Source organism: Phycomyces blakesleeanus (assembly GCF_001638985.1).
Source record: "Phycomyces blakesleeanus NRRL 1555(-) unplaced genomic scaffold PHYBLscaffold_1, whole genome shotgun sequence".
In the NCBI taxonomy this organism is placed as follows: Eukaryota; Fungi; Mucoromycota; class Mucoromycetes; order Mucorales; family Phycomycetaceae; genus Phycomyces; species Phycomyces blakesleeanus.
Window position 1 is genome coordinate 2,412,183 of NW_017265134.1, and position 27,160 is coordinate 2,439,342.

At 35.8% G+C, this 27,160-nt stretch overlaps 7 protein-coding genes across 7 annotated transcripts; 6 read left to right on the plus strand and 1 right to left on the minus strand.

The window, feature by feature from the left end:
* Positions 1-777: 777 nt before the first annotated feature.
* PHYBLDRAFT_17872 (hypothetical protein) lies at positions 778-2,605 on the minus strand (the record flags this gene model as incomplete). Its single annotated transcript, XM_018438032.1, has 5 exons — positions 778-1,032; positions 1,186-1,327; positions 1,403-1,848; positions 2,062-2,192; positions 2,356-2,605. The coding sequence occupies 5 exons, from the start codon at positions 2,603-2,605 to the stop codon at positions 778-780; spliced, it is 1,224 nt and encodes a 407-aa protein (XP_018299044.1).
* Positions 2,606-3,023: 418 nt separating this feature from the next.
* PHYBLDRAFT_138552 (hypothetical protein) lies at positions 3,024-3,749 on the plus strand (the record flags this gene model as incomplete). Its single annotated transcript, XM_018430022.1, has 3 exons — positions 3,024-3,286; positions 3,420-3,543; positions 3,618-3,749. The coding sequence occupies 3 exons, from the start codon at positions 3,024-3,026 to the stop codon at positions 3,747-3,749; spliced, it is 519 nt and encodes a 172-aa protein (XP_018299045.1).
* Positions 3,750-4,582: 833 nt separating this feature from the next.
* On the plus strand, positions 4,583-6,291 carry PHYBLDRAFT_157044 (hypothetical protein). The gene is made up of 5 exons (XM_018433553.1): positions 4,583-4,824; positions 4,894-5,123; positions 5,255-5,425; positions 5,504-5,677; positions 5,746-6,291. The coding sequence occupies exons 1-5, from the start codon at positions 4,658-4,660 to the stop codon at positions 6,120-6,122; spliced, it is 1,119 nt and encodes a 372-aa protein (XP_018299046.1). The 5' UTR covers positions 4,583-4,657; the 3' UTR covers positions 6,123-6,291.
* Positions 6,292-7,003: 712 nt separating this feature from the next.
* PHYBLDRAFT_62049 (hypothetical protein) lies at positions 7,004-8,269 on the plus strand (the record flags this gene model as incomplete). The annotated part of the gene is made up of 4 exons (XM_018440892.1): positions 7,004-7,105; positions 7,307-7,611; positions 7,675-7,805; positions 8,169-8,269. The coding sequence occupies 4 exons, from the start codon at positions 7,004-7,006 to the stop codon at positions 8,267-8,269; spliced, it is 639 nt and encodes a 212-aa protein (XP_018299047.1).
* A 794-nt stretch (positions 8,270-9,063) lies between these two features.
* On the plus strand, positions 9,064-18,197 carry PHYBLDRAFT_105314 (hypothetical protein; the record flags this gene model as incomplete). Its single annotated transcript, XM_018427895.1, has 22 exons — positions 9,064-9,186; positions 9,405-9,551; positions 9,619-9,699; positions 9,796-9,924; positions 10,072-10,222; positions 10,309-10,447; positions 10,532-10,907; positions 10,999-11,244; positions 11,329-11,781; positions 11,998-12,129; positions 12,358-12,637; positions 12,797-12,886; positions 13,581-14,081; positions 14,370-14,624; positions 14,694-14,905; positions 15,143-15,338; positions 15,903-16,167; positions 16,264-16,512; positions 16,667-17,243; positions 17,370-17,494; positions 17,621-17,736; positions 17,953-18,197. Coding segments are annotated over 22 exons (5,088 nt in total), but the record flags the coding sequence as incomplete, so codon positions are not given.
* Positions 18,198-18,756: 559 nt separating this feature from the next.
* Positions 18,757-22,460, plus strand: PHYBLDRAFT_76922 (hypothetical protein). Its single transcript, XM_018443201.1, has 11 exons — positions 18,757-18,913; positions 19,086-19,326; positions 19,489-19,725; positions 19,997-20,070; positions 20,263-20,456; positions 20,579-20,663; positions 20,887-20,951; positions 21,126-21,231; positions 21,345-21,593; positions 21,809-21,890; positions 22,172-22,460. Exons 1-11 carry the CDS (start codon positions 18,863-18,865, stop codon positions 22,402-22,404), a joined length of 1,617 nt encoding a protein of 538 aa, XP_018299049.1. The 5' UTR covers positions 18,757-18,862; the 3' UTR covers positions 22,405-22,460.
* A 2,912-nt stretch (positions 22,461-25,372) lies between these two features.
* On the plus strand, positions 25,373-26,731 carry PHYBLDRAFT_138557 (C2H2-type zinc finger transcription factor; the record flags this gene model as incomplete). The annotated part of the gene is made up of 1 exon (XM_018430023.1): positions 25,373-26,731. The coding sequence occupies one exon, from the start codon at positions 25,373-25,375 to the stop codon at positions 26,729-26,731; it is 1,359 nt and encodes a 452-aa protein (XP_018299050.1).
* Between the last annotated feature and the right edge of the window lie 429 nt (positions 26,732-27,160).

Genomic DNA, 27,160 nt, shown 5'->3' on the forward strand with positions numbered 1-27,160 from the left:
AGTAAAGATGCCCACATACACATAGATAGAAAAGAATATGCCAACGATACTGGTAATGTAAGAAAGTCATTCATAATGTATTTAGGATTATTATTGGGCTAGAATAAAAAAAATAAGAAAAGTAAATGATATAAGCGTTATTTTTATTAAGGAAATATCAAATATTGTTGATCACAGCTATTAGAACATCCCCAGCAGTTATATTTTCCATTTTTCCCTTTTTATATATTTATTACATATATCTAAAAAGCCAAGATACTGGAACATGTGATATGTCGGTGTAATTCAAATCTTTCAAATCATTAAAACAGTTCCTATGGCGACGCCGATCTACCTCGTTTTTTATATAAAAATAATTGTATAGATGCTTTCGAAAATGTAACAGTTGGGGATACTTTTACTATTCAACTCGATTGGGACACATAACTATGGACTTAATTGTACAGGGTATATTCATTAACTTGATAATAATTCGTTTGTCAGCGATGTCCCTTTCTCTCGTTTTTAGAGTAAAGTAGAGGTCTATATGTATATCGTGTATCTTGTATTTGTGTTGGTTTTTAAGAGGGGGTAAATAAGGTTAAACCGTGCACTTCTGCTTCTATTTGATTTTCAATAGAGTGAGATCAAAGCAAATATATACACGTTTTTTGGAATTCATTATATTTATATGGATTTATCCATTTTATTTGTACTTTTTTTTTGGTAAAAGAATTTTTGCTTGTTAAGTATACAGAATAAGGTTTTAGAGAAAGAAAGAAACGAATCGACATTGATTTACTTCTTTCTGCCAGTTCTTTTGTTTGTAGCATTTGGGTTCTTACGACCAAAGCCAATGACATCAGTACCATACATATTGTTACCCGGTGTCCGTGTCTCCATCTTGCCATAGATTGGCGTGAAATCAGGGTCAAAAAGATCAACAAGCTTCTTCTTCTGATGGCCACGGGTAGCTTTGACATATTCGTTTTGATCTTCGCGCAAGACCAAATTGTTTACTTGACGTCCACCCTTAGGGTTAGGAATATCATACTAAACCAAGCAAAAAAAATGTTAATTAAGTTTTATTTATCTTCCTTGTATTTCTTTATGTAGTTATCCATAATATGCCCATACAGACATACACACACGTATATATATATTGTCTAAATGTAATCCTCCTATATTTCTTTATTTATATATTACCTTTGTGCCACGCAAGTTATAGTTGTAGTTACGTTTCAGGTAGTATACAATTTGTCCCTTGTTATTTGTGCTGCATGAAACACGCATCAAAGAAGCATTTCCACACTTGGGACAGAACTTCTTCTCCATGTCTGTGGTGACTCTGTGTAAGTAAAAAAAAAATCCCAGTTATTATCTGTATTATTTATTTATCAATAGTATATATACATTTACTTACGTGAAACAGGCGTGGCATCGCAAGACCCAGTTTCTGACCTTTTTAATGCGATGTCCTCCTGCTGAGACGAGGTTCATGTTCATTTGCAAGAGTACGTTTTGCATGGCAAAATCACTTGTGACACAGGCAACCTCCATTTTCTTAGGTTTGCGCATCTCTTCTGGGGTCACACCCAGCTGTGCAGCCTGGAACTCTCCTACATTTTCAGGTGTAATCCAATCTCCAGCATCACTGTCATCCTCATCGATATTCTCATCGATAATAATATCATCCACAGACTGGACAAGATATTCAACGGGATCTTCTTCCTTGACAGATTCCTTTACTTCCTCTTTGGCAGATTCATTTGTTTTCTCTTTGACAGGTTCATCTGTTTCCTTTTTAACGGGTTGGGGGGCAGCTGGTGTGTTTGTCTTTTTTGGAGTAGGTCCCTTCTTGGCAGGTCCCTTCTTCTTTGAGGTAGCAATTTCCCAACCATCATCGTCTGCCTCTGGTTCTGGCTCAGCATTTAACTGCTTCTTGGTAGGTGGGGGTGGGGGTGCGCTAGGAAGGGAGCCGGCAGGTCTAGTCTGCATAATTATTAATTTTTTAATTTATTAGTATAATTTATTGTTATCACAGATCCACATATCAATTCTGCCTATTATCATTATTATCACCTTGAGAGGTTCTGAGCGAATCTCTTCATGACCAGGAGCCTTCATGGCAAATGTGTGTGCCAATGCAAGGACCTTTATATCAGGAATAGAGAGCGAAGCATAATCACCAGTCTTCTTTGAGAACTCCACAACTATTAAGCATTATGAAATTATTATTATTATTATTATTAATCATTCTACTTCCCCACCCCCTTTCTCCTTTCTTTCTTTCATTTTCATTTTAATTTTCTTTTCTTTTTTTAAATAAAAATGCAATATATAGATATATAACAATAAATCATATATTCTACCTACCAGCCTTCATGGATTCTTCACTTGGTTGTTCGATTTGGATTTCAAAGGGAAGACGAGTAAGGAAATCACGGGAATGACTACTGCGAATTTCAACCATTACTTCAGGACAAGTATAAAACTCCTCGGCGAGGTTTCTCAGGGAAATGCCATTGATGATCGCATTGGTATCGATAACAAGTGTCTTAATTTTGGGTTCTTCTGATCCAAAATGGTCTGCCGTGTTTTTAGTGGGTTGATCGATTGCTGCCATGGTAGTAATGGTTTATATTAACGAACAACTTATAATACTGACAAGAATTCGACTTCTTTTTTTTTTTTTAAAAAAAAGGAATTGAAAAAAATCAGTTCTGGTTGAACAATCGTCACAAACAAGAGTCACGTAGCTCTTTCACTATCTTAAATATTATAGAATTTATGTTTCTATCTCTTTTTTTTCTTTTTTAGTATATAGAAAGAAAGAAAAAGGCATTTGAGATGAACTTGGAGATTGGGACCCAAGCAGACCCAGGAAGCACAATAACATCAAGCTTTAGTGGGGACGTTATTAGTATAAAATTGGTAGTGAACTTACTCAAGGCTATTCAGATAACAAAGGTAAAAGTGGAATGATGAGCTGGAATGAACATGCATAAAAAAGAAAAATTGGCACGAAAAAAAAAAGACTCAGAATGAGAAAACAGGATGCCACTTGTCATGTTGTAGAAGAAGGGCTCATGTTCTCAGCCGGAGATAACTCTCGTGTTGTGGCAGTAGCTTATGTGAAAAAGAATATGTTTGAGAACTACAGAAGATCCAATACTGTTTTCGTACCGTTTGCAATCGATCTCGCAGCACTAGTCAATTGCCTGAGTATTGTCAGTTTAGCCACAGGCGTATTATCAGACACTTGTAGCCTGTTTTATGATGGAAATGGAGGTCCATTTGAAATTATGTAAAACAATAGAGAGAAAGAGAAAGAAGGAGATATTGATTTGTGAATAAAGTAATGTAAAAAAAGTAATCGAATTCTTCTTATTCTATATATGTGTGTATGTATATATATTGGATCTACACCGTACATATAGGCGAGAGGATATAAATGCACACGTTGTTACAAAGTGCAAGGTCAATACATACGATATCGATGGAAACAATGCGACCATTGAAATGAGAGATGACTTTATGGAATCATTTCAAGTCATTATGAAGGTCTTTACTACTTTTATATTCATTTTTTTTGGAGACTAGGATGTATAATTGACCTGCTGAGTGCACACTCTTAGGCTTCTGCTCTTGTTAATGTGTTTTATGAGATTGACAGTACCTGCGAGCGTGTTACAATGTCATTTTCTCCTGTTGACAACTCCTTTAGGCTGACCGGAAAAGGAACCAAAGGTTCTTGGGAGGTGCGTTGATATGGATAACGATAATGATAATATTATAATAAAATATATTATATTATAGTGTATTAATGAGTATAGAAAGATTGGGGTTATTGAGAATTAATAATCTTGTGCACAGATGAAATATCACCATGATTCCGGGTCTTTTATTTCATTCAAATGCGAAGAAGAAATATCATTTAGGTACCTATTAATGGAATGGGCAATATGCACAAGTAAACTAGGCTAAGTAGTGTCTTTATATATATATATATATATATAATAGTTACCATTATTCATATATAATGGCTTGTACAAAAGCTTTGATACATGCTACCAGAGTACACTTACGATTCACTCCTAATGGGATACTTTGTATGCTAGTAAGTCTATATATATTTGTACACTGCTTGATTAATATCATATTCTAACTTGCATGGTTTAATTACAGCTTCAAATAGAGGCACCAAAACAAGAGGGTTATGTGGAGTTCACTGTGAGTTTTTTTTTTTTTTTTTTTTTTTTTGATCCATAGATTGATGTGACAAAAATGGCAATAAGATTTTTAATTTTTAATTTTTTTTTACTGATTAAAATCCCTTTGCTTAAAATTTTCAAGGTCCTGCCATCTGAAAGTATTGCCGAATAAGGCAACTGGCTGAGATATTGTCAAGGAATTGATCATCATGATTTTTAGTTTAATATGGGGTGGGGGAGAAAAGGAAAAGTATCCAAGCGAGATAACCAAACTGTAAAAGGGAAATCTAGTCACATCTCATCTTTGAGACCTTTCCATATTCTAACCAGTATCATCTACGCATAAATATATAAAAACCAAAGCTTCTTTCATATCAATTCTACTCTACCTTCTTTTTGTTCGATCCAACCGTACATTTCTCTCTCTCTCTCTCTCTCTCTCTCTTACACACACATTCAATAACATGTCTGCCCCTCAAGCCCCCCACCTTTGGCTCCGTGCCGAGACCAAGCCCATGGAACACAGAGCTGCATTAACACCCTCCACTGCCAAGACCCTCTTGGACGCAGGCTTTAAAATCACCGTTGAGCGATCCAGCCAGCGTATCTTTGATGATGAGGAATATGCCAAGTAAGAATAGTATATAATTATATATCAACATAAAGTTGTTCAATTGCTCACCAAAGCACTCTTCAAAAGGGTTGGATGCCCTCTTGTCAAGACCCTTAGCTGGAAGACTGACGCACCCGCCGATGCCTACATTGTCGGCCTTAAGGAGCTCCCCGAAAACGATAACTCTCCCCTCCACCACACCCACATCTTCTTTGCTCACTGCTTCAAGAACCAAGGTGGCTGGAAGGAGTTGTTGCATCGCTTCGATGCCGGTAAGGGTACTATTCTTGACTTGGAGTTCTTGAATGACAGCAATGGTAAGTTTTAGCACAATTCGGTTGGAGTATATCTTATGATATTGAGGGGTTGTTTGAGAATAATGTCGTGAGAAGAATTCAATTAAACTAAATTTGTTTTGTTTGTTTGTTTGTTTTTTTCTGTTAAACAGGTCGTCGTGTTGCCGCTTTCGGTTACATGGCTGGTTTTGCCGGTGCTGCTGTTGCCATTGATGTCTGGTGCCACCAGAAGATCAACAAGGGCAAGACTTACGGCGCCTTGAAGCCATATCCTAATGAGAATGCTTTGATTGACTTTTCTAAGAAGAGATTGGCTGAAGCTGGTAATTTAACTATAAACTAGAGTGATTGGGACAAGCGAACAAACAATACGTTTGATATTTAACTTCTCCCATTATTAGCTGCCAAAAATGGAAACGTCTACCCTACGATTATGGTTATGGGTGCTCTCGGTCGCTGCGGTACTGGTGCTTGTGACTTTGCTCGCAAGGCTGGTATTCCTGAGAAGAACATCATCAAATGGGATATCCAGGAGACCAAGGCTGGTGGTCCTTTCCGCGAAATCGTTGAGTCTGGTAAGTCTTTTTTTATTGTTGTAAAAACGAGAAGTTAAAGGCATTATCCGCTGACCAATTTTGTATAGACATCTTTGTCAACTGTATCTACCTCAACACCAAGATTCCTCCTTTCATCACTCGTCAGCTCATCGATGGTCCCCGTAAGCTTTCGATCATTTGTGACGTGTCTTGCGATACCACCAACCCCAACAACCCTCTTCCTGTCTACACAATCAACACTACCTTTGACAAGCCCACAGTTCCTGTCGAGTCATCAAACCCTTACCCTCTTGAAGTGTGTTCCATCGATCATCTTCCCACTCTCTTGCCCAGAGAGAGCTCTGATATGTTCTCCAAGGATCTTCTCCCTACCATGCTCGCTCTCAAGAACCGCAAGGACTCTCCGGTCTGGAATGGTGCTGAGAAGCTCTACAAGGAGAAGCTTGCTGCTTCCAAGGCATAAGAAAGAAAGAAAAGCGACAACAGGATTTGCTTGCTTGTTTCTTTCAGTATCCTAGAAAAAAATATCTACCTCTACCTCTACCTCTACCTTTATTCATTCACACCAACCAATTTATATCAACCATGTACATTAATTTTTCTTTCAAAGCTTAAATAAAAATCAATAACTTAAAAACAATCCAGGATCACTTCCTCTTCACAAGATCAAATTAAAAGAAATAGTCTAATACATGATGTAGCTCCCCACAAGCTTTGATTAGTTAATTTAATTTTGCATATCAGGAACAAATGACCTTGAACAAACAGTTAACATATGCGTCTTGGTATACAGATTATGACACCAACGGCTGCCAAATTATTTGATGACTTGTAACGTCTGTAACACTGAGTCTCTTTGATTTCCCAGGTTTGTTCTCTTGGTTTTTGGGGTACCAATTTCTTCCCAATCTTTCATAGTGGTGTTGATTGTTGTCCGAGTGATGTCCATGTAATTTTTCAATCAAGGTTGGGTATTGTTTGTGCTATAGAGCTAAATAATACGGCTATGCCCAAATGTTAATAGCTGTAATCTAAAAGACATATTTTAGGCTTTCTTATTTCTTGACAACATGAGTGATTTAGTTGTGAGAAAAACTTCTACAAAAGGAAAGAAAATAAAGTGTGGTCAAAGGAACGGTATATTTGTGGGGAAAATAATGATGCTTTATATTGCCAGAGTGGATAAGTCGAGTCGAACTGATTAAAAGAGTAAATTTCCACTAGACTAACGCATGATCACCATAATTTTTAACTTTGTGTCGTAATTTTCAGTCACATCATTTAAAGAAGTGTATTGCCTAAAAGAACAGATCGCTTGCCTTTTTCTATAACAGAAAATCTAAAATGTCAGCTATCAAACTTATTATCGCCACTGAAAGCTCCTGTACTGACTATCTATCCGAACTTATCACCAAAGAAGAAGACACTGGACTAAATTTCGAAGAAGTAGAAGAATTGGAACATGGCATTCATAATCAACAATAATTGGATCTTACAATTCTTCTTATGTCTCATCAAGATGGCTTCGACACAAGTGCTTTATTTTACATAGACTGTAAAACCTTTTAAATTTACTTTTTCGCAGGTATGATTGGATATTCATTTTCAAGATAGGAAAGTACTAATATTATGCCTCAATAAACCCAGATACGCTCCTTGCCCGCTCTTCTTGGATTGGGAGTAGATTTCTACTTCAGGAGGGTTCTCCAAAACATTTTTTTTCTACCAGTTACAGTGACTCTGATGATTCTGCTTTGTCGAATGTCTTCTCCTGGTAGCTTAAGAGGTTTATCCTTGCTCGTTGGGAGAGCTGAATCCACTATCAGTGTCATATTTAATTATATAATTGAAAAACCTTTTGGCAAGTTCTATTCAGATCTTAAGTTTGACTATCAACAATTCCGCACAGAGAACCTTGTACGCTTTGGCAAAGCTATCAACAAACTATGTAGGTGAAACTTGGAAATACACTGTCAACAAATTTTATAACACTTGGATCCTATATATACCCTGAGTAAAAAGCACCGCCCGAAGAATGTGTTGGATTCGTATGCAAAACTCTTAACAAGATTTACAGGCCAAACGTTGATCAAGAAGCCAAGCAGTGTTAAACACAGCAATATCCAAATATTACGTCTAATACAAGGTAAGTATCACCAACTCAACGAGCGAAAAAGAAAGTGGTCAAGTCTAATGTAGATTTCGTTTACCCCTGTCATTCCTCTCTATCTCTCGGGTTTCTTTCACATTAAATTCCCTAGCCGATTGCTTGTGTTCCTCCTTTGGCGTTATAAGAGAGATACCCACAGGGTTATTATTAGCATTATTGACTCTATGATCACTCTATCTTTAAGAGCAGCTACATTGTATTGGCTATTGTATCTGATGAAAGTAGGTGCAATGATAGATTTTTTCTTTGCTTTGAAACCCCCCTTCCAATACTTTAATAATAATAGAAAGCTTTATGCATCAAATATTTATCGAATTATCGAGCTCTACACTAAATAAGCATTCTTGAGCAATCTTGGAGAGTATTTGTCATTAGCTTTTGAGTATAGCATCTTGTATGTGGATTACAGTGAAATCTTGATATGGGTATATAGTTGGTAGAAGCAGAATCAAATAAACTTTTTTTTTGACAAAGTTAGCCTTCGAAAAATGGTATAATCTGTTTAAAATTTAGATCAATTCTTTCAAATAACTTTTCAATTGATGGTAAAAGTACTGTGTTTAATTGTGCAAGTGTTTAAAAGATTGTGCAAGTGTGTAAATATGTGTGTCTGTGTACAAATGTGTGTGTGTGTTATGGAAGCTTTCAGCGTTTTCTTTTTTTATCTTTCTTCTTCCAGCTCTAGAATTTCAATCCCCGGATTCTGTCGTTCTTGGCTTTTTTTCTTTATTTGGCTTGCCACGTCTGCCTTACATTTGTTTAAAGTTGAGCAATGTCTGATAACGAGAACTCGGACTCGTCGTCTCGAAGGCAACCAAGACTTTCTCTAAGCATCTCCCAAAAATTCTTCAACAAAATGTCTCTTCGCACTGTCAATGACCGTCCAGAATCAGACAATTCTTCTACACTACCCTCTCCTTCTTCTGGTTTCGCCTCTCCGGTCACGGACCAGCAAGGTAAGTAGAAGAAAAATAAAATAAAGGCAGGCACAGGATTGTTTCCTCATCAACACTCTTGTCTCCCCCCTTTTTCTTCTTCTTTCTTCTTCAAAAACAAACAATAAACAAACAGACCAAATGTCATTGAATTCCCCAACTCCCATAAGAGTTAAACTTGAAAGAAACGCGGCTAGAGAGCAAGGTGATTCAGAATAAACTACCTTGTTGACTCTGCTTCTTTTTTATTTTATAACATCACTCATTACTCACTTTGTCTTGAATATGTATATCTTTTGAAAGCATATCAAAGCGATCCTAGATTCCGAAAATACGTCCAGCTTATCGAGAAAAATCTTCAGTCATTTGATGCAGTCAATGAATGGGCTGACATCATCTCATTCTTGGGTCGTCTCCTTAAAGTAAGAAGAGAGAAAGGAATAAAAGGGAGGAAAGGGAAAGGGAAAGGGAAAGAAGAAGAAGAAGAGGAAAACACGGACTCTTATTTACTTTATTTCTTCAATGTCTAACAATTTGTTTGTTTGTTTGGATATGTATATGTATATGTGTATAAACCTCTTTGGTCTATTTATTTATTTATTTACTTATTTATTTCTTGAAAAATGATAATAATAATAAGTCTTTTCAAGCCTATCCACAATTCCCGGTTGTTCCTCGAAAGCATACGGTGGCCAAACGACTAGCCCAATGTCTCAACCCAGGATTTCCTGCAGGTGTTCATCAAAAGACGCTTGATGTCTACAGTTATCTTCTAGAGACAATTGGAGTAAGTCGGGGCGGAATTATGATTGTAGATAAATAGTAAAGTATTTTTCTGATTACTTTTTTTTTAGTCTGAGCAAATGGCAGAGGATTTATCATTATGGTCTATGGGATTATTCCCCTTTGTTCAGTACGCAGCAACACATGTAAAGGTATGTTTTTAAAAGAACCAAGAGACAGTAATGCGATACAGCCTTTATTAAATAATTTCTTCTTTTCTTTTTATTTGCTGCATTTAATATTCATAGCCTCAATTGTTGTCTATCTTTGAAAAACATTATTTTCCACTGAGAGAAAAACTAAGACCTGCAATGAGAGGTTTCATCATTGCTTTATTGCCAGTATTAGAAGAAGAAGGAAGCGAATTCTTTGACAAGGTATACAATAGTGTCAATTATAACTTTATATATGTAACATAGTAATTCTTTTTTAAAAAAAGGGGGGTGCGAATGAGGAGAAGGAAGGCATACAAGGGTAAAGAGATGTAATAGCAAGGATAATCATGCATGTGAATATGTTACTAGGGAATATACATGATCGATTACCTTGGCAAAACAACAGAATTACCATTCTTCTATTCGTGTCTGTGGCTCGTGATGATCAATAATCCCAGCTTACGTGCACCCGCTCTTAATTATCTCTTGCGAAGACTTCCAAAAATCACAGATGATCAAGGTAACGTATATATTTGTGGTATGATTAAATACTGTATCGTACCTAATTTTGCAGTAATATGTACATGTGCATTCTATAAATAAAAGATGTGCATACTTACCTTGGAAGTGGGGAAAACGTTCAATTAATGACTCGGGCTTTCTCGGCCACACTGGGAGACCAACAGCTACTTGTTCAGAGAAGCATGCTTGAACTCTTGGTCCAAAATATTCCACTCAAGAATAGGTATAAAATAAATCGTAGCAAAATTCCGTGTTTATGGGTTAATATATATTTACCCATACGCATTTATATATAAAATTTTATTAGGATGATCCCCCATGACGATTTAGTTTTATTGATCCGTTCTGCACTCGCTATTGTACTTCGCAAGGATATGTCACTCAATAGGCGTTTGTATGCCTGGGTCCTTGGAACCGAAACATCATCTCAATCTCAACTGGCTTATTTTTATGCATTTGCTGAAAAAGCATCCACTCAAGCCATCCGAGGACTTATTTCTACTACAAGTCGCAATAACTTGGACCATTATGATGGACTTGTGGCCGACACCCAAAGGCCTTACAAAATCTTGATTTCATTGATGGACAAATGGGAAATTGGGCAAACCATTGTAAATAACATTTTTATTGACTCGCTTGTGAGCCTACAAGGACATGTCAAAAGAGGAGTTTACACTACAGAGGTATTGGCATAGTCTTTAGTTTTATATATATATATATTTTGGAATCACATCAGAAATATTATATATATTTAATATACGGATGCTTCTCTAGATACTTCAGACGGCAAATATGTGGTTAGAGATGGTCGAGCCATATCTAATCTGGATGAAGCTTTTCAAACTTATTGATGCAAGCTTTCCTTCCAAATCATCGTCCTTGGCAAAATCCTCTTCTACAAAAACTCTCGATAGTATGCTATTGATGGAATTCACCATAAAAACTTTCCGCTTTTCAGACGATGAAGTCAGACAAGTACACTTACCACTAATCCTGGCTGCCTTGACACGTAAATTATATGTAAAGAGACAAACACAAAGAATAACTTTCCTCTTTAATTAATACTATTAATATTAATATTGTTCTTTTTTTTTAAAAAAAAAGGAATCGATTTCTCACCCATCATTTATCGATGTGCTGCCACAAGTAAACGAATGCGTCGAATTGATCCAGTTGATATTAAGACATCTTCCAACAGTCATATTTTTGGATAAAGCTCCTCACCAAGACGAACAGACAGAAGAATTCAAAGAAGAGAACCAATTTGTCCTGGGAATGAATATTCTAGATTATGTACGTGGGTTCTATGGTATTGGACGAAGTCATGAAAGAGCATCTAGCAATCTGCCTGGACTTGATGATTTTGATAACGCACTTCAATCCCCCAGCCACGCCCAAGACACTGGCGATATGTCCATTGCATCACTCACAGCATCTCCTTTACCGCCACCACAATCCATAACAGCGACCCTCGTACGACCATCATTTGAGACGATTCGTGGAATAGTCTTGATCCACGAACTTACCAACAACCTTTCTCAGTTTCTGATTGAGCTGGTTGACGGCTACATTGTCTCACCAAAGAATCTTTCGGCTGGTGTGGATGTTGGTAAAGACGGTCGATTGTTGGACCACATCGATTCTTACCTGGAGCGAGTGTTAATCAGCCTGTGCACTGTCCTGACGTCGATTGTAAAACAGTCGGAAGATTCACTTGGGTGGGAAACGAATGATGGAAATCAGCAGGATCAAGTAGGCAAGACTTTATTGAAGTGCAGCTGTGAAGGCAGAGAATTTGGTATTGTAGATGCTGGCCTTACTACCTTGACCCAACTCGTAAAGCGCAAGTTTATCAGCGATACCGTACTTTATGATAAGAAGGCATTGAGGGGCGTTGTGGACAAGGTAAATTACCTGTGCTTGTGTTTGTGTGTGTAAATAATGTGCGTGCATGTGTGTATGGATGATCAGCCAATGTATTTACTCTTTTCTTCTTCTTATATTTCCCGTTGCACTATTATTGTTTGTTTTTGTTTTTGCTTTTGCTTTCTTTTTTGTATGTATGCTTGGCTTTTGCTTGTGATATTCTATACATATGCATACATACATATATATATATATATTAAAAAAAAGCTTTGGGGATTTCTTGCTACTCCACTGAATGTCCTGCACCGCCGAACAGTAGAACTTATCTGGCTCCTTACGGAAATCTCGCTTCCTCACCAGATAGAGACCATTGTAACCAATTATCTCATTGTACCTAGGGATGAGGAGAGGATGGTCAACTATGCAAAATTCTCAATATTTTGGGAACTTTCTGAGTCCAAGCCAGGGCTCTCGCTCTTTTCTCGACCGATGATGATTATGCTGGATTTACTCAGGGAAGGAACGAATCCAATGAACAAACGTGCGGGTGAGACCTGGATTCGATGTCACCTAAAGAATTATGTCCGTCTATTGGAGCCCTGCATTGTCGGACTACTTGACAAGCGTATTATACGGCGGACCGCGGAGAAGATGATAGACTACAATCATCAGACCCTGCAAGAGGAAAGTGGGCCGATTCGACTAGAGTATTTTGTGTACATGCGCCCGTTTGACACCGAAAGAATCGATTATATCTTTACCGGACTGGCAACGCTAGTTAGCTACAGCGGATTAAGTGCATTAAAAGCATTTAGACATCAGTCAATTGGAATTGTAGGAGATATCCCCGAACTAGTAGAGCACTCTCTTGATGTGTCTTTACATGGTAAGCACAAGCACAAGCATAATAATAGTTATATACATAAACATAAGTATACACATAAACATACACATAAATATACACATAAACATAAGCATAAACATAATCATACGCACAAGAACAAGCATGAGAATTAGCATTAGCATAAACACAAGCATAAGCACAAGCATAAGCACAAGCATAAGCACAAGCATAAGCACAAGCACAAGCATAAGCACAAGCATAAGCACAAGCATAAGCATGAGCATACGCATAAGCATAAGCATAAGCATAAGCACAAGCACAAGCATAAACACAAGCATAAGCATAAGCACAAGCACAAGCACAAGCACAAGCAAACAAAAAAAAACAAAACAAAAAAGATAAATTATAGAACTAGATAGAGGGGCTGTAAAGTTTTTCTTTTTTTTTCTTTTTTAGTTTTTTAGTACATGATAAAGGCAGGAGTGATGTACTAATGCACTTGAGATCTTCTTACTTTTTAGATGGACCACATCCTGGGTCAGTCTCCTTCCTCGAGTTAATCGTACGCATCGCATTAAGGTAATGTATTTGCTCTACTTCTTGATCTATTTTGGGTACATAGACTTCCAAATAGATTGAATAACAGTAATTTATATATTTACATTTGCATTTACATTTTATAAATGTATGCCTATACATATGCACTGCATGCGTCCGTGTGTGTGTGTGTGTGTGTATGTATGTGTGTATGCGGATATGTATGTATATATTTCTTTTATGTGTGTACGTACGAGTAGATTTATAATGAGCGAACCATCTGAGAAGCTGGTTTCTACACTGACCAAAGCAGTACAAAGCATACAACTTCATGCTGTTGAACTACTTTATTTGATCATATCTAAACTAGATATAGTGGATATGCAGATCACCCAGTTAATCCAAAAGAACGTGCTCGAAAAGCTACTCTACTGTGTCACAGTTGGCCAACTTGATATCCAACAAAAGTTAATGCATTTATTACATGCCACAATGTCCATTATGGCTTCCAATGCACTCGGTCACAAATCATCTAGTATGGCTGATCGATCTCATCGAAGAAAAGGCTCGGTAGATCACGCATCGAATGACATGACACAATACAGTACCGGTTCTTTTCCACGCACAGCCACAGCCACTGCAGGTGGAAGTGGAAGTGGAAGTGGTGGAAGTGGAGGTGGAGGTGTTTTTGGTGCAGGAGGAGTAGGAGCTGCATCTGGAGCAGGAGCTGGTACTGGAGTAGGAGTAGGAGTTGGAGCTGGGTCTGGAGGACCAGGGCCAGGATCAGGATCAGGATCAGGATTAGTTCAAGGACAAGGTCATGGACAAGGAGGTGTAGGAGGTGAAAGGGGCGAAAGGGGTGGATCCAATCCCTATTTTGTGGAAGCTATTAATCAAGCCCGGATTTCTTCTGCACTGTATGTCAAATGCGTCACGGATGCTTTGGTGATCGACACCAATCGTTCGATGCTGCAGCAATGGATGGATTTTGTACTGGCCACACTGCCCCACCTACGCGGTGGCTTTCGACACATGGTCGTTCCAGTTCTGGTACTTCTGTGTGAACAGGTCCGCATTAGCCAAAAGATGATTGAATTTAGGGTTCACGGCCAACAAAGCCGCGACGCAGATCTTACTCCTGACAACAACGAAGGTTTGAGTGAAGTAGGAGGAATTGGAAGTGGAAATGGAAGTGGAAGTGGATCTCGGCAAATATCCGCAGCACCAACAGAATCTGATTTGGTGGTGTATTTGACTGGACTGGAGAAAACACTCATGTTTTCATTGACGGAAAGAAATCTCAGTGATGATTGGTATCCGGCAGACAAGACCGACATTGCCAATTTGGTAATTCCCAAACTAGGTCCCAATTCTACTCTCAAGGTTTTATCTCAAATTGTCTATAATGAAGACCAAAGTCGACTTGGAGAAAAGGTAACAAATTATACACATACATACAAAAACGCATATACATATACATATACATATACATACAAATATACATACACAAACACACACAAGAAAGGAAAAGAAGAAAAAAAGGAAAAGAAGAAAAAAAATTGATGTCGATGTTGATTTTGTGGTTTAATACTAATAATTTATTTTTTACATGCATGCATGCATTCATTTATTTATCTATCTATCTATCTATCTGTTTGCTCAATTCTATAGCCGCATGACGTTATTCTGTATAATTTGCCTGTATTTCTTCACATATTACTTGACACCTGGCGGACGTGTCGTAAACCTGAAGAATCCAGTGAGCCAATTTATGGTAGCCTTGATCTCAAACGACAAGCATTTGCTGCTTCGATAAAAAATATCAAGAGCCACCTAGAGCGCATCTTTCAGAGACTGTACAAATACTGTCCTGTCGAATTTATCGAAGGTTTTATAGAAGTATTTTTTATGGAGAATCCTATTGCTCTTGAATATGAGGTAAGAAAAAGAATAAAATAGAAGAAATTCTTAAGAAAAAATAATAATAAATAAATAAATATTTTATAACAATATCTATCACTTTGTTACTAGGCAACATCGGCACAAATTGATTTGGTTGCCATAGAGATCCTTGTTGCCACGCCAACCATCTCACCTCAACACATATTTTCTACTCTTCTGGATGGCATTCGCCAAAGAACACCTGGGATGCAGATGAATCGTCGAAAACCAATTTTACGCCTTGGAAAACTGTGTGTATTATTATTATTATTATTATTATTATTATTATTATTATTATTATTATTATTATTATTATTATTATTATTATTATTATTATTATTATTATTATTATTATTATTATGTTTCCTTGTTTGTTTGTTTGTTTTTGTGTTTGCTTGGCTAACTAGTAAACCGACAATTATTTCCTTCTTTAGTACTGATACTTCGATCATGCGGTTTGCAGAAATCTATTGTGGAAATATTATTACAGCTGAACCACTTGCTCATCTTTGGCCACTTATTCATGCATTTGCCAAGGATTATTTATCCCAGGCAAATGCGTACAAGAACTTTTTGCCCGGACTTTTGCGTTTCCTGACTGTCGTGTTGGACACACTGACGAAATACCAAGGCTTCGATGACAAGAAGACACGCAAGGATGCTCAGGACCTCTATCAACGATGCGTAGATTATTGCATTTTGATTGCTGGCCGATCATTTGACCAGAGTTTGTGGCTTCGACGGTCGACTACGGTGTATGATGAAACGGCATCATTAGGATCCGGATTTTCTGGAGATGGTGGATCTGTGCTGGCAGGTGTGGGTTTGTTTGGCGCAACAGGATCTGACAGTATGTCTCTGTCGGATACAATCGCGAGCGACATTTCGAGAAACGTGTCGACAAGCAATGTGTCTGATCTTGAGAAAAAGGCGAGCTGGAAATCACGCGAAGATATCATGATCATCCAAGTCAATGCATATCTTGCCAGCGCTGTCATTCCGAATCTACGACTCTTGGTTGCTGACCAAGATAGGATTAACTCACTCCTCAACAATCTGGTTTACTATGTCATCGGGCCTGCCATGAGAACAAAGACTGGGTAAAAGAAACAAAGAAAGAAAAAGCGTTACTAGCAGTGATACATAATAATAATAACAACAATCAAAACCAAAACCAAAACCAAAAAAAATTGAATGTAAATATGAATACAAATACTAATAATACGATTATTATTCTTATTAATAAAGGTTCAGCAAGATGACGGCCATATTGGATCAAGTGTGCGAAATGGCACGTATGCCATTTACTTATCGGTCTTGGCGCAAGGAAGTGTGGGAAGTATTTACGGACAACCGATTCTTTTACATGAATGCTTCTACGGCAAAGAAGTGGCGTACGATCATCCAGACAGTATTCTCTCTTGAAAAGGAACGATTCTCGGAACTCATGGGCCGGATTACCACGACACCCAACACAGCCTTCTTCACCAACAAAGATCAGGAAACTCTGAATCGCAGTCTGAACCTGCGAAGACTCTCATATGTCATTTTTTGTGGATCGCCTGACCAGTATGTACCCCAACTACCTCTCATCCAAGAGAAGCTTGTCGAACTGTTGAAGCTTGAACATGGGGAAATGGTTCATGTGGAGATTTATTTGTGTCTGAGAGTGATGCTCGTCCGATTTTCTCAGAAGCATCTTTTGAACTTCTGGCCAGTTTTGATAACAGAATTGGTAAGTAAATTAAATTCTAAAAAAAAAAAAAATACACACACAAACACAAACACACACAGATACACAGATACACAATATGGATATATAGATTTCTTTGTTGTTAATTATGTGTTTTATATTTGTGCTTGTGTTTGTGTTTGTGTCATATATTGCTCTGTTTTGTAATGCTCTGTGCTGTGCTGTGGTGTCCTGTGCTGTTTGTATTGATGGTTCTGTCTCTAGATCCGGCTGTTTGACGCGTTCCTGTACGACAATGCGAATGACCGACCTGAAGAAGCTCAGATTGGGTTGGCTGGTTGTAAATTCCTTGATTTGTTGTGTGCTCTCGAAACGGACGCGTTCCAAATGTAAGTAGACATATGTTACTGTGATTTGTTTCCATGGTGACACACTGTATATAAATATTGTTTGTTTATGTGTGTGTGTGTGTGTGTGTGTGATATATAAAAAAAAATCTTCTTCGTGTACAAAAGCTATCAATGGATCTTTATTCGTGACACGGTCGAGACACTCATCAAAGCACCTTTAAACGATGGTCCCACACCTATCATGGAAATGCTCGGTGAGAAATTAACCGAGGGATCCTCCAGTCCACAGACAACAGTAAGAAAACTAGATAGATACACAAACAAGAAAAAGAAAAAGAAATAGACAATGAATGGAAAAAAGGATGAAACGACAACCAACAATCAAAAAAAAATGTTTATTATTATCATTATTATTATTATTATCTTTTATACTTTTATTTTATTTTCTTTCTTCCTGTAGGATGCCTTGTCAGATACTATGGGTGGCAATTTTACAGCAACAGCATCATCCTTATCATCATCACCATTATCATTATCATCGTCAGTTCCACCTTTGGGTGAATTGAAACGACCAATGCTGACGATGCACAGTATCAGCAGCATCCGGCAATTAGGCTTCTTTATCGAGCACGTTGGACTATACGTCTATCAGTCGTCATTTACCCTAGCTAAGCCTGACATGCCATTTATAGAGAGTTTATTGCACAATGATCTATTGGAAGGAGATATTGACAGCGACTAGAAGAAGAACACGAAGAAGAAAAATAAGATATAATGATTATGTATATAATATAGAGCAAGAAATTAAATGAAGATACCAAGAAAGAGATTAGTATTAGTATTATTCTTACTGTTTTACACATTCATATCTACATTCACACATCTCTCCCTTTCTCTCTTTCTCTCTTTCTCTTGACAAAGCTTGTATTTTATTTTATTCTTTTTTATAATATTCTTCAGAATGTTTTCTTCCTTGTGTATTTAAAGTATATATAAATACATATGAAAAGAACAAGAATAAAATGAGTAACCATAGTAATCATAGTGATATATAAAATTAAATATATATATATGTATATATATATATCTGTGTGTGTGTGTAGTATCTATGATGTCATGAAGCGAATCTTAAAATAATATATATAATACATATATATGAAAAGCTTGATTTGTTAGAGTGTATACACAGTACCAGCAAATCAGACAACATCAAAGCCTCAATAATAATAATAATAATAATAATAATTCAAATATATTCAAAGGATCTTTTTTTTTATTGTTGCTGTTGCTACTGTTATATTATTCTTACAAATATCCTTGCTGTATATACATACACATATACCAACCTATACATATACCTACACTCGTATAAAGATATTTTAATATATTTTACTGTGGTGATTCATCATGCCTGCTGCAGTTGGACTAGCCTGGATGACATTCGGGATGGTCTCGGTGGTAATGATTTGAAGATTCTCACACAAAACCAAAACCCAAAAAAAAACAACAACAACAATAATAAACAAACAAATAAAGAAAGAAAAGACAGATAGACAGAAAGAAAGAATAAATATATGAATAAATAAATAACATCTCATAAAATATATGTATATGCGTATATGAACCACAGGGCCTGTATTTATTTAGTGCAGGGTTTATAAACTACTATCACGACAAACACCACTCTAGAGTTGCAGTGACACTCGTGAGTGTATTGTCAGTTGGACTGTCATTGTGCCTGTTGGCTCTATTACCGGTAGACGTGTTTCTGGTGTCTCTTACGGTTGACCATCAAACCGGTTTGAAGCAAGAATGGGCAGATGAAGATACTGTGTACTGGATCACGATGGCTACTTTTATTGTTTACTATGGTAATAGAGACAAACAAACAATAAAGAGATAACTATTCATATATATATATATATATGTGTGTGTGTGTGTGTGTATGCATGGGCTATATACAACAACATTAACATTAACAATAACAATAACATCCATTTATATATACATGTATATTGGTTGTTGATACTTAGGATGCCATGCTTTGATTGGACTGTTACTTTTCTTTGTCTTGCCCTTTGCTTACTTTTATTACAAGAAGTACGATGAAGATCAGGACCGGAGGCAACGCGCATTGACTGGTATTCGATACACGGTTGGATTTGGTATTCTGGCAAGTGTACTTTTTATGATTGGATTATTTGGTAGACCGACGCAGTTACCAGTTCAGTTGGAGCTCGAGTGGTTTTTGAACTTGATTAATGAGAGTCGTAAGTTAAAGCAACAAAGCACCTAAACAAACAGATAGATAAACAGTTACATTACACTACACTACATCACAATATAATGCAGTACAGTACAGTACAGTATGCAAAACACAAAAGAAAATAAAAGAAATGGAAAGACTATCAAGTTCTTTTTTTTTGTTTTTTTTTCTGTTTATTGTTTTGGTACTGGTACTGGTACTGGTGTTTGTGTTTGTGCTAGTGTTGGTTATTTATTGTGCTCTTGCATTGCATAGAATTAATTTTTGGAGTACAGATGGGGAAAAAGCAATATCTTTTGTCATGGCCTGTCCGCAACTACTCGGCATGTTTATCTTTGTAGCCTACACGGTTAGTAGCCAGATTTCATTGTTTACTTTATGTATTTCTTTTATTGTTATAATTGGTATTACAAACCTGAATACACATACACATACACACATATATATATATATATATATATGTATGTATGTGTATCAGTGCATAAGGTCTATTTGAGTGTATTTTTTTTTATTTATTTATTTATTTTAATGTATGCAAAAGGCACCTGGACTCTCTATCTTGCCTTTCAAGTTTCTCAAAGACCGGGGACGGGTTGACACCGAGTATGAAGATATCACTGCCCGATTGGCTTCCAATATCGAACAACAGCGTAAGATTGAGCATCATCCGACCAGTTCTAGATCTACTCACTCTGAGCAAGAGAGGACCCTTCACAATCTGATTGATGAAGCAAAGTAAGTCTATTGTAGAATAAGTTGGTTTATTTATTTATTTATTTATTTTAATATGTGTAAAATAATAAGTAAATAAGTAAATAAATAAATAAATATTAATTTATGTACAAACTTCTTTTAAGGATATTTGAGCGTCAACTAAAGGATCTTGAAGACGACCGGAACAAGTGGAGATATAAGCTTTGGTTAATGTTCCGACCATTTGAGGTAATAATAATCACTGACCACTGATCACTAATCACCAATCATTTATATAAGAATCTATCTATTAAAATATCGAGTATTAAGAATAATTAAGTCTTAATTATATATAGAAAAAAAGTTCTTATTATTCTTATTATTAATGTCGTTACTTTTTTTTTTTTTTTGGTTGGTTGGCTTATATTTGGAAATGATATTAATTATGCTATTTACATATATTATTTTGTAGCTTGCTTTTGGTATATTTTTATTGGTAGTGAGTTTCTTGATTGTCCTCTGTATAATTTTGTCCTGGTAAGTTTATACTTATATGTATATAAATCTTTATATTTTATGAAGATCAAAAAAAATATAACCTGAATCTAATCTTCATTTATTGTATTGTATTGTATTGTATTTTAATTTTTTTATTTTTTTATTTATATTTATTCATATGTACATGTACATGTATATGTATGTACTTGGCAGCTTTGACAAGATGGTGTTCTCTATTTGTGGAAGTGAATGCGGTTATATTGCCAGTAGCCCAGACTTCTTTCAGCCTATCAATTTCATTCTAGTCAATATACAGAGAGTGAGTCAAGAAAAACTAATAAGAATAATAATAGTGTAATCCCGGACTAGATATAAATACACTATATATATACATAATGATAATGATATTAATTATATCTATAATTATAATAGGCATTCCCATTGGATTACATGTTACTGGTTGGATTGATTGTCTATCTTTTGGTGGTTACCATGGTTGGAATTGACAGCCTTGGGCTGAAGTTCCTTTGGGTGACATTGTACAGGGTCGAACGCAAGGCTACGGGTGCTCAGGCACTGGTGATCAGTAGTACTTTATTGACATTAGGACTGTTGGCAGCAAACTACTCTATCGTGTCGTTTATTGCACCTGCCTATGCTCATTTTGGAAGTCAAGTTTATGTAAGGCCCTTTCTCTATTTCTCTTTTTATGTGTGTATATATATATTTTTAAACCAAAGGGAGAGTTTCTTTTTTTTTCTTTTTTTTTCTTTTCTTTTTTTGGCCTGGGGATTAAAATTCATTGTTCACAAAGAAAAAAAAAAGAAAGATAAAGATATATATTGTGTGTGTGTGTGTGAAGGATCATCACTGATGAGACTTTTTGTTTGTTTCAGTGTAACTCTGAGGAAGGAGACGTTCGGGACTGCAGTCTTGATGTTGATCTGATTGTGCCCTGTGATATCTACGGACCGACAGGTAAAAATAAATATAAAAATAAACATAAACATAAGAAAAAGTATATATATATATATATATAATTTATAGAGTAGTAGTAATAGTAGTAATAGTAGTTAGGAATAGCAAGATTAATATTAATGGTAATACGCAATACACAATACTTGTTGCCGTTGCTCTTAATGTTGTTATTGCTGTGTGTAATATGTGTGTTAAAAGTGTGTCTCAATTAGGAAAGATACATAAATTTTATTTTACTTATATTTTTCTTATTTTCTTTTTCTTGTGTATAAACTATATAGACATTTGTACTCCCACTGTCATTTCTACATCGATTGACCGAATCAGCTTCAATTCGCCAAGGGTTTCAGCAGTATATTACTATAGCCACTGGGTCTTTGTAGTTACTTATGTGGCTGGATTTGTGATGAGTTTGGTTCGCAAGCCCCCCAAGGACATTGGAGAAGAAGAAGGATTATTGGATCGAACTGGCAAAAAAGCCTATCAGACTATCAGTGATCAAATAACCAAATAGACCACATAAAGATAAATAAAATAAAATAAAATAAAATAATTACTTGTTTATTAATTATCCACTATACATTATTTATATACATGTACCTTGTAATTAACTATTGTAGATAACTGTATATGTTTTTTTTTCTATATTCTTAGTTACCTAGGTGATTAGTTGCTTAGTTACCTAGGTGATTAGTTGCTTAGTTACCTAGTCGATTAGTTGCCTAGATACCGGGTTTCCTAGATATCTAGATGTGTACGATGGATTACAATTGATAAATAAAGTCAAGATGTAAAGAGTAATCAACACGCGTACATGCAGGAAGAATGGAGAAAAGGGTACGGCCATGAGGCCAAGAATAGATAGACTGGTCTGTGTGCACGATGCTCACTTTTATATATATATATATATATATTATTGATAATGAGTTTAAATATATAATATATTTATATGTACATATACATGTATATGTATATATATGTAAAGTCGATGATACGCACACACTGCACACACACATTAGACACACATACAAATGCTTGATTATTAGAAAGTAAGGCTACTAATGGTAATAGTAATAGTAATAGTAATAATAATAATAAAAATAATAATAATAATAATAATAATAATAATAATAATAATAATAAAACAAGCAAGAAACCATAAACCCCTACCTTTGTCTATTATTTTTTTTTGGTTTCTTTCTTTGCGTTTATTTATTACTGTATATTTTGATTTCCTCCTTTGGTCTCTTATTTTATTATATGAACATACAGTAGCAGTTTGTTATGCTGAAGTGGTTTAGTGATAAATAAATAATATATAATAATAATAATAACTAATAAGGTTTAGGGTTGCCCTTGCCCTTTGCCCTTGAAAGTTTATGTTGGCCCCTGTGTTTGTGATCCGGATTACTAAGATCAATAAGAAACAGTCTTGATTTGTTTCTTTATTTCGTTCTTTCTTTGTTGTTGTTTATATTTATATTTGTATTTGTATTTGTATTTGTATTTGTATTTATGTTTATATTTATGTTTATATTTGTTTTGCACAATTACAAAATGTTTTTATTTTCTCTTTATTTTCTTTGTTCTCACAATGCTAATTTCTAGTAGCAATACTAATAGAACATCTTGAAATGACCAAATAAAGATATATATATATATGTACATATACAAATGTTTGTGTGTGTGTGCGTATAAAATATATACCAAAAAAAGAAACAAAGAGAGAGAGAAAATAAAAATGAAAGTGAAGGATGTCAAATCTGAAAGTCTAATGTCGATAGATATTGTAGGTCCTTGCGATCTAGAGGAAATTATAGTGATGGTTATAGTAATAACGATAATAGCTATAGCAATAATGGTAATAATAATAGAAAGATCTGCTTTGTATAATATAAAAATCATATAAATCTTTATTTTATTTTACGAGATTGCAACTCGTCAAAAACCCATTATAGGGGTTCCACACACGTCACAAGGATTAGGTTGTGTCTAACCATGCCACATCTGCATGCACAGCACACATCCTGCCATGCCTTATTGACAATCAATGTAGGCCTTTTTATATATATGCTCTTTTTTTTCTTTATTATTATTCAATATTAAAATTTACATATATTTTATAATATTGAATAATAAGAATAGTAATAGTAGTAGTAGTAGTAGTAGTAGTAGTAAGAAAAAGGAGTTCAAGGGTCAATGAGAAAGTCTTTATATTATTATTATTATTTATTAAATATTTTCTTGTCCATGCACACCACACACTACGCATAGCGCACAGTGCACAGCGTACAACAACACAACACACACAAAAATAAATAAATAATAATCGCACAAAAATTTCTTTGTCTATTATTTTTGGCATAAAGTTGTGTAGTGCGTGTAGTGTGTGTGAAGTGTGCTGTATTTATAGGGCGGAATGCTGATCGAGATCGGATACAAACAATATGAACATCCGCCCTAAAAGTAAAATCAAAAAAAAAATCACATAAAATCATAATAATAATATTATTATTTTGTGTTTTTGAAACGGAAGGCCTATTTCCGACCATGAATTTTATTTTATTATTTTTATTATTCATTACCTATTTGCTCTATAGCTGTATATCTATAAGTCTATATATCTTTAGACCTTTACATGTATGATTATGTGTAAAATGTACCTTTTGGACATAAATTGAAAGCGTAACTAGAATTGAACAAGATTATATGTATAAATGTATAAATGTATAAATGTATAAATGTATATATGTATATTATTAAAAGTCCAGACAAAGAAATAACTAAACAAGAAGATTTGTTTGTTTTATTGCCAAATAAATTATTATAATAATAGTAATAATAATTACACACACAAAATAAATAAATAAGTAAGTAAATAAATAAAAACATTCTAATTCTAATTCTAATGCTAATTCTAATTCTAATTCTAATTCTAATATTCACCTCTGATTCTTATTTTCTGCGGGAGCACCTTGCATTATAGCACATTTAAACCAGAAATAAATAAATAAATAAATAAATAAATAAATAAAGGGAGAAAGGGTAGAATAAAACAAGCAAGCAAGCAAGTAATCAAGGAAACAAGGAAACAAGGAAGCAAGGAAGCAAGGAAGCAAGGAAGCAAGGAAGCAAGGAAGCAAGGAAGCAAGGAAGCAAGGAAGCAAGGAAGCAAAGAAGCAAGGGTATTATAATAAAATTTTAATTATAGATGTATAAAATAAAAATAAAAATCTAAATAAAAATAAAAATCTAAATCCAAAATCTAAATTCAAAAAATTCAAAATTCAAAAAATTGTTATAAATACAAATCATTTTTGCTTTGCTTCGCTTTTCTTTTGTTCTCTTTACCTTCTTTATCAATCACTTCTTTTTTAGAATATTCACTATCCAAATCAACTCAATTAACTCAAATACTAAATACCTCATCTTTATAACCCTTCTATCTTTCTACCTCTCTTACTTACTTTAAACATCACAATATGAACTACGAATACACTCACCTTGAATATCCCTTTGCTGCCGAACGAATGTTTGGTCGCCAAACTCCTATTGATGACATTTACTATCAGAACACACGTCGTTTTAGTTACTCTGGTCTCTTGTCCAACCAGAGTGATGCAAGTCTCTCAGACTTTGAACAGCACACACCCTCTCCAGTCAACACCTATGTCGAGCTAATCAATGATCTTGATGACTCAAAGGTCCATTCTCTAATCGACTATGCTTGCAACCCATACATGTCACAAATGGTCGATACTGCTGCTTTCTTGCCAGCTCACCATAACCAGCAACAACAACAACAACAACAACAACAACAACAACAGCAACAGCATAACCATCACAACCATCATCAGCATCAGCATCAACAATCTTATCCCATAGATGAGCAATTGTTCAATAAGCATCAGAATCAATCTGCTTTCCAGACTCTTTCAGCACAATCAGATTCAAATTCATCATGTGGATACCCCCAAGGATTCAACTCTCCAATGACCAACTTTGGAAATCCTTATCACCTCAACTACCACCAGCCACAGATCAACTATAACATCCCCCCTCTCTTTATGTCTACCCCAACTGATGTCCTGTCTGCATTCCCAATGGGCACCTTGGATATCTCTGCTGCCATCAACTCTTCAGCACAGCTATCGGCATCTTCAGCATCTTCAGCATCCGGACTCTCACTCTCACTCTCACCATCCTCACCATCACTCTCATTATCATGCTCAGGAGCAGTATCAGTATCAGGACCAGAATCATTATCACCTGCTTCTCTGTCTTCATCTTCTTCCTCGCTTTCTTCATCATCATCTTCTCCGACCATGTACAACAACTCACCTTCAGGCCCAGTTAACCACAGAGACTTTGATATCTCATTCGGAGAGCCTTCCGCTAGTCCCGAAACATTCTCAATCTCCCCTCCAATGACCAAGACCAAGGCGGCCAAGAAGACCCCCAAGGACAAGTCACTCACCAAGCAAAAGACCTCGACACCCCGCCAGCCCAAGACTCAGAGCAGATCCCGTGGAAGACGGTCTGCACATGATCAGGTGTCTGATGAAGACAAGTCATTTCAATGCAAGTTTTCCGGATGCGGCAAGGCCTTCAAGCGATCCGAGCATCTCAAGCGTCACGCAAGATCCATTCACACTCTGGAGAAGCCGTTCGAGTGCCCTTACACAGCATGCTCAAAGAAGTTTTCAAGATCCGACAATCTCAATCAGCACATTCGGATCCACCGCCACACCGGCAAGGACAAGTCAAACATGGCTGCGTTACGTCGTAGCTCTTCATCTTCCGAGAGCTCTGCCGGCAGCGCTCATGCTTCTTGCTTATAATCAAAACAAGGAGATTAGAAGAGCGGGGGGTTTTTTTTCTATTCTTTTATTTGCTATTAAGCTTTTCTCATGCTTTCTTTCTTATTTTTTTTTTTACATATAGAAAAAGATCAAACTTTTGAACTCTTGTTCATTTTCATTCAATTTTCATTCAATTTTCATTTTCATTCTTCTTTACATTCACAACTCACTCATATTTAAACAGCACTTGATATTCCAAATCAGCATTTTTTTTTTTTTCATTTTTATATTTTGCTTTTGTAAAGCTTCCCTTTCTTTCTTGTGTGTGTACATCTAATGTACACACTACTCTATTCTACTCTACACTACACTACACTACACTACACTACACTACACTACACTACATCACACTACATCACACAAAATATACATTACACACACAAACACACAAACACAAGAGAAATATAC

Excerpts from the sequence above, each read along its gene's own strand:
- PHYBLDRAFT_76922 (XM_018443201.1), top strand. The coding sequence starts at position 18,863 with ATGCCTGCTGCAGTTGGACTAGCCTGGATGACATTCGGGATGGTCTCG. Across the intron at positions 18,914-19,085 it reads CATTCGGGATGGTCTCGGTG|GGCCTGTATTTATTTAGTGC; the intron begins GTAATGATTTGA and ends TATGAACCACAG. Across the intron at positions 21,891-22,171 it reads TGATATCTACGGACCGACAG|ACATTTGTACTCCCACTGTC; the intron begins GTAAAAATAAAT and ends TAAACTATATAG.
- PHYBLDRAFT_157044 (XM_018433553.1), top strand. The coding sequence starts at position 4,658 with ATGTCTGCCCCTCAAGCCCCCCACCTTTGGCTCCGTGCCGAGACCAAG. Across the intron at positions 5,124-5,254 it reads GTTCTTGAATGACAGCAATG|GTCGTCGTGTTGCCGCTTTC; the intron begins GTAAGTTTTAGC and ends TCTGTTAAACAG. Across the intron at positions 5,426-5,503 it reads GAAGAGATTGGCTGAAGCTG|CTGCCAAAAATGGAAACGTC; the intron begins GTAATTTAACTA and ends TCCCATTATTAG.